This window comes from Megachile rotundata, chromosome 11, assembly GCF_050947335.1.
Source record: "Megachile rotundata isolate GNS110a chromosome 11, iyMegRotu1, whole genome shotgun sequence".
Lineage (NCBI taxonomy): Eukaryota > Metazoa > Arthropoda > Insecta > Hymenoptera > Megachilidae > Megachile > Megachile rotundata.
Genome location: NC_134993.1, coordinates 5129541 through 5140338, shown reverse-complemented (window position 1 = coordinate 5140338; position 10798 = coordinate 5129541). Strand labels below are relative to the sequence as shown.

At 46.3% G+C, this 10798-nt stretch overlaps 1 protein-coding gene across 1 annotated transcript; it reads right to left on the bottom strand.

Annotated features, from left to right (window-relative positions):
• Nucleotides 1-1126: 1126 nt before the first annotated feature.
• LOC143265393 (uncharacterized) lies at nucleotides 1127-5459 on the bottom strand. The gene is made up of 3 exons (XM_076537220.1): nucleotides 3183-5459; nucleotides 1303-3018; nucleotides 1127-1258 (listed from the first exon to the last, which is right to left on the bottom strand). Exons 1-3 carry the CDS (start codon nucleotides 5457-5459, stop codon nucleotides 1127-1129), a joined length of 4125 nt encoding a protein of 1374 aa, XP_076393335.1.
• Between the last annotated feature and the right edge of the window lie 5339 nt (nucleotides 5460-10798).

The window sequence follows — 10798 nt, the reverse complement described above, 5'->3', positions numbered from 1 at the left end:
CTAAATGAACATAGCAAAAATGCAAGAAACTAAGAAAGAAATATAAAGAAATCTACCGCGAGCTTACTGTTAAAATATATATATATGTATATATACAGAGCGAAAGAGTATATTAAGAGTTGGTGGTAAGGCGTGTCGCTCGCTAAGCCTTTTCTCAGAATTCGGTCGAGCCGAAAGATTGGAATGTGAGAACCACCGATTAGAGAGGATGGGTGTCAACAAGCCCTACCACCATCTCACGCGAACAGTGTTCACGCGGAATTTTCCGAGCTAAGTGGCGTCCGAAGGAGGCACCGGGAGAGGGCAGATTTTGACGATGGGCCGCGTTACGAGGCCGTTGGCAGTTCGCACGGTAACGACTCGTGTGTGTCCATCAGTCCCCGGGTGTAATGTTTCGATTCTACCCATTGACCATTTTGCTGGCGGTTGCAGCTCGTCTCGAAGAAGTACAAGTCTGCCAATCTCCAAGTTTTCCTTCTGGTGCCGCCACTTAGGGAGTTGTTGGAGCGTGTGCAGGTATTCGTTTCTCCACCTACGCCAAAATTGAGAACGCATATTAGAAATTAATCGCCATCGCGTAGTGAGTGACATTAGGGGAGCGGATGGATCGGTCTCTGGTGTTACGCATGTCGGTTCCCCTATAAGAAAGTGTCCTGGTGTAAGTGCAGAGAAATCCGATGGATCTTCGGACAGTGCGTAGAGTGGCCTTGAATTTAGGCAAGCTTCGATTTGGCAAAGCAGTGTCGACATTTCCTCGAAGGTAAGTTTTGACTCGCCGATTATTCTTCGTAGATGGTATTTGACTGACTTTACGCCTGCTTCCCAGAGACCTCCGAAGTGCGGGGCGTAAGGTGGAATGAAACGCCAAGTAGTGCCGTCCTTTTCTAACGCCAGGGCGGTCTCCTGGTAGAAGGTAGAGGCGGCGTTAAACCTTTGCGTCAGTTCCCTGTCGGCGCCGCGGAAGACGGTGGCATTGTCGCTGTAGAGGGTGGCGCAGCGTCCTCGTCGTCCAATAAACCTTTGGAAAGCGGCTAGAAAAGAAGCGGAGGTTAAATCGGACACGACTTCTAGATGGACGGCTCTCGTGGTAAGACAAACAAATAAGCAGATATATCCTTTATACGCCTTATGCCCTCGTCCCGACGTCGTGCGTAGCATAATCGGTCCCGCGTAATCTACGCCCGAGATGAGGAATGGTCGGTGGGGCGTGATGCGGTCCAGCGGCAATGAACTCATTAATTGAGAAGCAGGACGACCGCTGAATCGAGCGCAGCGGACACAGTCCCGAATAACCGAGCGTACCAAAGCGCCTCCACGCAGAATCCAGAATTTCCGTAAAAGTAAACTTCTTGTTAATTGTGGTCCTCCATGAAGCGTGCGGTGATGCTCATCCAGAATAAGAAGTATTGCAAGGGGGCAGGATTTTGCCACGATGATGGGATGTTTTTCATCGTAGGAGAGCATTGCGTTGGTTAACCGCCCTCCGACTCGAAGCAACCCTTCCTTGTCGAGAAATGGTCGGAGCGAAGCCAATGGAGAACCCTTGGACAGTTCTCGACCTTGACGGAGTTGTTCGATGTCCTTTTCGAAGTGATTACGTTGAGATATCCGGAGAGCGGCTCGCAGGGCGTGAGCTCGCTCTAGAGTGCGGATGGGACCCTTTTCGCACGGCTTCCTCTGAACTAGTCTTGCAAATCTAAAACAATAGGATAGAACTTGTAAAAGACGTGTTAACGAGGAGAAGCGGGAAAAGAGTTCTTCCTCGGTCCTGTTCGTATGCACGTTAACAGTGACCCTCCTCTTTTCCAGGTCGATGGAGTCATCTTCTTCTGGAAGACTAGTTGGCCAGAGGTTTGATGCCTGAGCTAGCCAGGAAGGTCCGTGCCACCAACGCCTAGAGTCCAGCAGTTCCGAAGGTGAAATACCGCGCGTTGCTAAGTCCGCGGGATTGCTGGACGATTGCACGTGCCTCCACCGATCCGCCGGAATGCGTGTTTGAATGGTAGACACTCGATGCGCCACAAAAGGTTTCCAGAGCGATGCATGGCCTCGTATCCAGCTCAGAGCCACACTGGAATCGGTCCAAGCGGTCAACGTTGCCGGTAAGTCCAGACCGTCCCTTACTTGGGTCATGAGTTTTGACAAAAGTACCGCGCTGCACAGCTCTAGCCTTGGTATTGTCAGGGCTTTGACTGGGGCCACCTTGGTCTTCGCCACCAAAAGCATGGTTGAAATTTCTCCCTTATGCATTACTCGCAGATAGACGGCTGCAGCGTAGGCCCTTTGAGATGCATCGCAGAACCCGTGCAACTCCACCTTCTCGGTGCGATCTCCCAAGTAGCGAGTCCAGCGTGGAATTGAAAGAGCGTCAAGCTGGCTAAGGGAGGTCCTGAAGGAGTGCCAAGTGGTTTGGATAGCTTCAGGTAGGTCTTGGTCCCAATCGATACCGAGTAGCCAGAGATCTTGTAATAATATTTTGGCGTAAATTAACACAGGTGCTGTCCAGCCCAGTGGATCGAAGAAGCTCGCCACCTCCGAGAGGATCGATCTTTTTGAGATTTTATCCGATTGGCTCATTGGACCGGCGACCCGAAGAGAAAAAGTGTCGTCGCGGGGACACCAGATTACACCCAAGGTACTAACTCCTGTTTTCTCATGAAAGCGGTGGGATTCAGTACTGTCCTCTTCCTGGAGCTGCGGTAGATTCGAAGCCCACTTACTTAGTTCGAATCCACCAGCTCTAAAGATAGATATAACCTGGCGTTTTAATTCGAATGCATTTTCTAAATCATCCGCTCCGGCTAGAATATCGTCGACATATGTATGTCGTTGTATCGCTCGAGCTCCAAGGGGAAAACGACCTCCTTCATCCTTAACCAGTTGTGCCAGCACCCTCAATGCCAAAAAGGGGGCACAGGCGGTCCCATAGGTGACTGTGGTTAATTGGTAATCTTGCACTGAAACGCCAGGGTTCGGACGCCATAAAATCCTTTGCCAATCCGCATCTGCCTGGTGTACCTTTATTTGACGAAACATTTTAATAATGTCAGTAGTAAAAGCTATACGAAATAGACGCCAGCGAGTCAGAATGAGCCATAAGTCTGTTTGCATTTTAGGTCCAGTTGCCAAGCAATCATTCAGGGAGTATCCTGAAGCGGTCCGGAACGACGCGTTGAAGAAACCCGAATCTTCGCAGTGGGATCGTGCTTCTTCACAACAGCGTGATGCGGTAAATAGTACGCCGGATGCTGGGGATCCGGTTCTGGTGCAACCTGCATATGATTCAAGGTTAGATACTCCTTCATAAAGTTACCATAGCTTTCCTTCAAGCTGTCATTTGACACAAGCCGACGTTCACAGTTTAACATTAATTTTAGAGCTGTCGACCTGGAAGGTTTGAGTGTGGCAACTGGATCTCGGATGAATGGTAAGCAAACAATATACCGACCGTTTGAATCCCGCGTATGAGTTTCCTGGAAATGCCTCTCGCACCTCTCCTCTTCCTCTGATAGTGGGGTTGGCTCCCTAACCTCCTCCACTTCCCAGAACCGTTGGAGAAGCTTGGTGACGGAGTCCTCCGTCTGAGTGTGAAAGCTACGAGCTGTCCCAGTTACCAAAGAGTTGTCTAAGGAAGTGGTCCCCATTAACACCCAGCCGAAAGGGGTGAGTTTGGCGATAGGCGATCCTTCGGGTCCCACACGAGTTCCTTCCTGGAAGAGGCTCCCGCACACATCGGCTCCAAGAATAAGATCCACACGAGATGGCACTCCAAAGTCTGGGTCTGCCAAAGGAAGGCCATGAAGGTGAGGCCAAGAAGAGCCTTTGACTTGGTGTGTCGGCAACAAAGAAGTGAGCTTCCTTAGCACTAGAGCGCGAACGGACAGCCGGAAGTCTTCGGAATGACGGGAACGGACGACAAAGTTCACTTCACGGGTTGCAACTCCACTTTCCTGTTCCTGGACTCCCGAAATTGCGACCCGTACCGCCCGCCGTGGCAAGCGCAGGGCTTGGGCGACCCAGGAGGTCACGAAGGACGAGTCCGACCCAGTGTCAAGAAGAGCTCGGACTTCGATCATTTCTCCAGACGGCGCCTCCAACTTGACACGGGCTGTAGCTAACAGTGCGACTGAACGGGAAGCTATTAGAGCAAGAGCGTTTGCAATAGAAGGGCCTTGCTCGGAAGATAAGCCAGCGGTGTCACCAGACGTTGATGCCTTTTGTACCATCTTTGTTGGAGACGGGCTCGATGTCATTGCATCATGCAGCAGAGTGTGGTGTCGTCGACTGCAGGCCAAGCATTTCTGCGAGGAAGGACACTTCTGCTGCTCGTGTCCAGTGTTCAGGCAGTTGTAGCAAACACCCAGTTCTTCTGCGCGTCCCTTGCGTTTGGCCGGAGATAATGTTTTAAACTTTGTACAATATCCTAGTCCATGATTGCCAGAACAAGAGGGGCATTTCCGGGAAGCCGTATTTTTCGTTGTGTGGAAAGTCGATGCAGACTTCTTAACGGCGGTACCCCCTTTAATTTTAGACTTGCCGTCGTTGCTGGGAGTAGCCTGAGCAGCAGGGTCTGTCATCTGAGCGGCATCCAACGCCTGGATGCGGTTTTCCAGGAACTTAGACAGCTCATAGAATGATGGTATCTCCCTAGAATTCACCAAGGAAGTTTCCCAGGCCAGGTGAGTAACTTTGTCCAATTTTTGGGTTAATAGGTAGACGAACCATTCATCCCAGGCTGTGACTGGTTTCTTCAAGGTAGTATATGCTCGAATCGTTTGTCGAAATGTATCGAGCAGTCGTTTTAACTCCGAAGCCGATTGTTGTTTTGCAGGTGGGCAGGCGAGGAGAGCACGATGATGCGAAAATGATAATAAGCGAGAATTTCCGTATCGTAGCTCTAAATCCTCCCAAGCCCCACGGTAACCAGCCTCCGTAATGGGGGTATTTTGAATCACTTCCGCCGCACTTCCGGTCAAACTTGACTTCAGATAGAGGAGTTTTTTAACATCCGATAAGTGGGGTACGTCATGTACCAGGCTCTTAAATAAGTCGCGGAAGCTTTCCCACTGTAGGGGGTCACCGGAGAAGGTCGGAAGATCAATTTTTGGCAGCTGTGGCTGCGCTGCAATCTGCTCGACCACAGAGCGTAGCGAAGGAGTTCGATCCGCGAGCTGCTGCGCTATCATTGCCGACGTGTTTAAATAGGCCTCCTCTATCGCTGAAAAAACGTCTTGTTGCACATAAGAACTTGCTGCGGCTTCTTTGCATCGCATCAAAGCTCGATGCCCGGAAAAGAAGGAGCTCCAGTAGCGGTCAAGGAGACCCATTCGCTGCTCCAATACGGCGCGAGTTATTTTATCCTTCCCCGGTTTGCAAAGGTTGCTCCAGAACCGCTGGATCCAGCCGGCGAGTTCTTCCTGTTCACGTAGGAGGTCGGAGAATAAGGCGGTGTTCGGCATGATGAGATTTTTTTTTTTTTGAAGTTCTCACTTAAGTATAATTTTTTAAAATATTTCAGATGCAGCTGTTGAAACCACCGATAGTTGTCACCGAATTTGGATCGACTTCTAGAAGTATCAGCTGTCGCGAGTTTGTAAACACTGACTGGTCGGCCGACACCGAAACGACAACAAGTGACGTCACAGCACGAGTACGAAAGAGAAAAGAAGCGAGGCAACGCGAGCGAATTGAGTTTAGCAGAACCGAAGAAGCGGAAAACACACTCCACTTTTCGAAAAGGCACTCACTAGTTCTCCAGCACAACACTAGTCACTTCCACTCAGGGCACGAAGGAACGGGTTCGTTTCTCGCATCCGGCTCGAAGGACCAAATGTTCGGGGAATTTGTTCGATAGAGAAATCTCGAATTCAAATTGTCTGCCCGAAATGAAGATTTGCCGGTCTGCACGAACGAAGCTACTCGTTATTCGTTTGTAAGGGTTGGAAGACTGAAAGAGTGTTTTAAAAAGAGATTTAAATGTATTTAAAGAATATAAGTTTACAAAAAAAGACTGTTGACGTTTACTCGCTCGCTTCTATTTACGTACTAGACTCGATCGCGATTACCCCTCCCTTTATACTGGTCTTCCAGGAACTCTCCAGAACTTTGGCGTTACTCGAAATTTCACGATGTCTCGCGGCTGCCCTCCCGCTCCGCACCACTTTCCCCGAGGCCTACGAGGCGGGAAGTACACAAACGGAAGGGAAGCTCGTCGAGACATCGTTCGTCAAATTTAAAAACAAAACACAAACGTTCTGGGAATTTCTGGAGCGATCCTTGACCGTTTCTTGAACAGATTGTGTGATCGTGATTGTGTGATCGTGATTGTGTGATCGTGATCGTGTGATCGTCATCGTGTGATCGTGATTGTGTGATCGTGATTGTGGGATTGTGACTGTGTGATTGTGTGATTGTGATTGTGTGACTGTGATTGTTTGATTGTGATTGTGGGATTGTGATTGTGTGATTGTGTGATTGTGATTGTGATTGTGATTGTGATTGTGATTGTGATTGTGATTGTGATTGAGATAGTGTGACTGCGTGATTGTGATTGTGTGATCGTGATTGTGTGATTGTGATTGTGTGATTGTGATTGTGTGATCGTGATTGTGGGATTGTGACTGTGTGATTGTGTGATTGTGATTGCGTGATTGTGTGATTGTGTGATAGTGATTGTGTGATCGTGATTGTGTGATCGTGATTGTGTGATCGTGTTGGTGTAATTGTGATTGTGTGATCGTGATTGTGATTGTGATTGTGTGATTGTGATTGTGTGACTGTGATTGTGTGATCGTGATAGTCTGATCGTGATTGTGTGATCGTGATTGTGTGATCGTGATTGTGTGATGGTGATTGTGTGATGGTGATTGTGTGATCGTGATTGTGTGATTGTGATTGTGTGATAGCGATTGTGTGTTAGCGATTGTGTGATCGTGATTGTGTGATCGTGATCGTGTGATCGTGATGGTATGATCGTGACTGTGTGATCGTGATAGTGTGATCGTGATTGTGTAATTGTGTGATTGTGTGATTGTGTGATTGTGTGATTGTCTGATTGTGTTATTGTGATTGTGTTATTGTGATTGTGTGATTGCGATTGTGATATTGTGATTGTGTGATTGTGATTGTGTGATCGTGATCGTGTGATCGTGGTCGTGTGATCGCGACTGTGTGTTTGTGATTGTGTGATTGTGATTGTGTGATCGTGATTGTGTGATTGTGATTGTGTGATCGTGATTGTGTGATGGTGATTGTGTGATCGTCATTGTGTGATCGTGATTGTCTGATTGTGATTGTGTGATCGTGATTGTGTGATGGTGATTGTGTGATCGTCATTGTGTGACCTTGATTGTGTGATTGTGATTGTGCGATCGTGATCGTGTGATCGTGATCGTGTGATCACGACTGTGTGTTTGTGATTGTGTGATTGTGATTGTGTGATCGTGATCGTGTGATCGTGATGGTGTGATCGTGACTGTGTGATCGTGATTGTGATTGTGATTGTGTGATTGTGATTGTGTGACTCTGATTGTCTGATCGTGATAGTGTGATCGTGATTGTGTGATCGTGATTGTGTGATCGTGATAGTGTGATCGTGATTGTGTGATTGTGTGATTGTGTGATTGTGTGATTGTGTGATTGTGTGATTGTGAGATTGTGATTGTGTGATTGTGATTGTGTGATTGTGATTGTGATATTGTGATTGTGTGATTGTGATTGCGTGATTGTGATTGTGTGATCGTGATTGTGTGATCGTGACTGTGTGATCGTGATTGTGTGATCGTGATTGTGTGATCGTGATTGTGTGATCGTGATTGTGTGATCGTGATTGCGTGATCGTGATTGCGTGATCGTGATTGTGTGATTGGGAGTGTGTGATTGTGATTGTGTGACTGTGATTGTGTGGTCGTGATTGTGTGATCGTGATTGTGTGATCGTGATTGTGATTGTGATTGTGATTGTGATTGTGATTGTGATTGTGATTGTGATTGTGATTGTGATTGTGATTGTGATTGTGATTGTGATTGTGATTGTGATTGTGATTGTGATTGTGATTGTGATTGTGATTGTGATTGTGATTGTGATTGTGATTGTGATTGCGATTGTGATTGTGATTGTGATTGTGATTGTGTGACTGTGTGATTGTGATTCTGTGATCGTGATTGTGATTGTGATTGTGATTGTGATTGTGATTGTGATTGTGATTGTGATTGTGATTGTGATTGTGATTGTGTGACTGTGTGATTGTGATATTGTGATTGTGATTGTGTGATCGTGATTGTGTGATCGTGATTGTGTGATAGCGATTGTGTGATAGCGATTGTGTGATAGCGATTGTGTGATCGTGGTTGTGTGATCGTGATTGTGTGATCGTGATTGTGTGATCGTGATTGTGTGATCGTGATTGTGTGATTGTGACTGTGTGATCATGATCGTGTGATCGTTATCGTGTGGTCGTGACTGTGTGATCGTGATTGTGATTGTGTGACTGTGATTGTGTGATCGTGATAGTCTGATCGTGATTGTGTGATCGTGATTGTGTGATCGTGATTGTGTGATGGTGATTGTGTGATGGTGATTGTGTGATCGTGATTGTGTGATTGTGATTGTGTGATAGCGATTGTGTGATAGCGATTGTGTGATCGTGATTGTGTGATCGTGATTGTGTGATCGTGATCGTGTGATCGTCATCGTGTGATCGTGATTGTGTGATCGTGATTGTGGGATTGTGACTGTGTGACTGCGTGATTGTGATTGTGTGATCGTGATTGTGTGATTGTGATTTTGTGATTGTGATTGTGTGATCGTGATTGTGGGATTGTGACTGTGTGATTGTGTGATTGTGTGATAGTGATTGTGTGATCGTGATGGTATGATCGTGACTGTGTGATCGTGATAGTGTGATCGTGATTGTGTGATTGTGTGATTGTGTGATTGTGTGATCGTGTGATTGTCTGATTGTGTTATTGTGATTGTGTTATTGTGATTGTGTGATTGCGATTGTGATATTGTGATTGTGTGATTGTGATTGTGTGATCGTGATCGTGTGATCGTGGTCGTGTGATCGCGACTGTGTGTTTGTGATTGTGTGATTGTGATTGTGTGATCGTGATTGTGTGATTGTGATTGTGTGATCGTGATTGTGTGACGGTGATTGTGTGATCGTCATTGTGTGATCGTGATTGTCTGATTGTGATTGTGTGATCGTGATTGTGTGATGGTGATTGTGTGATCGTCATTGTGTGACCTTGATTGTGTGATTGTGATTGTGCGATCGTGATCGTGTGATCGTGATCGTGTGATCGCGACTGTGTGTTTGTGATTGTGTGATTGTGATTGTGTGATCGTGATCGTGTGATCGTGATGGTGTGATCGTGACTGTGTGATCGTGATTGTGATTGTGATTGTGTGATTGTGATTGTGTGACTGTGATTGTCTGATCGTGATAGTGTGATCGTGATTGTGTGATCGTGATTGTGTGATCGTGATAGTGTGATCGTGATTGTGTGATTGTGTGATTGTGTGATTGTGTGATTGTGTGATTGTGTGATTGTGTGATTGTGTGATTGTGAGATTGTGATTGTGTGATTGTGATTGTGTGATTGTGATTGTGATATTGTGATTGTGTGATTGTGATTGCGTGATTGTGATTGTGTGATCGTGATTGTGTGATCGTGACTGTGTGATCGTGATTGTGTGATCGTGATTGTGTGATCGTGATTGTGTGATCGTGATTGTGTGATCGTGATTGCGTGATCGTGATTGCGTGATCGTGATTGTGTGATTGGGAGTGTGTGATTGTGATTGTGTGACTGTGATTGTGTGGTCGTGATTGTGTGATCGTGTTTGTGTGATCGTGATTGTGTGATCGTGATTGTGTGATCGTGATTGTGTGATCGTGACTGTGTGATCGTGATTGTGTGATCGTGATTGTGTGATCGTGATTGTGTGATCGTGATTGTGTGATCGTGATTGTGTGATCGTGGTTGTGTGATCGTGATTGTGTGATCGTGATTGTGTGATCGTGATTGTGATTGTGATTGTGATTGTGATTGTGATTGTGATTGTGATTGTGATTGTGATTGTGATTGTGATTGTGATTGTGATTGTGATTGTGATTGTGATTGTGATTGTGATTGTGATTGTGATTGTGATTGTGATTGTGATTGTGATTGTGATTGTGATTGCGATTGTGATTGTGATTGTGATTGTGATTGTGTGACTGTGTGATTGTGATTCTGTGATCGTGATTGTGATTGTGATTGTGATTGTGATTGTGATTGTGATTGTGATTGTGATTGTGATTGTGATTGTGTGACTGTGTGATTGTGATATTGTGATTGTGATTGTGTGATCGTGATTGTGTGATCGTGATTGTGTGATAGCGATTGTGTGATAGCGATTGTGTGATAGCGATTGTGTGATCGTGGTTGTGTGATCGTGATTGTGTGATCGTGATTGTGTGATCGTGATTGTGTGATCGTGATTGTGTGATTGTGACTGTGTGATCATGATCGTGTGATCGTTATCGTGTGGTCGTGACTGTGTGATCGTGATTGTGATTGTGTGACTGTGATTGTGTGATCGTGATAGTCTGATCGTGATTGTGTGATCGTGATTGTGTGATCGTGATTGTGTGATGGTGATTGTGTGATGGTGATTGTGTGATGGTGATTGTGTGATCGTGATTGTGTGTTTGTGATTGTGTGATAGCGATTGTGTGATAGCGATTGTGTGATCGTGATTGTGTGATCGTGATTGTGTGATCGTGATCGTGTGATCGTCATCGTGTGATCGT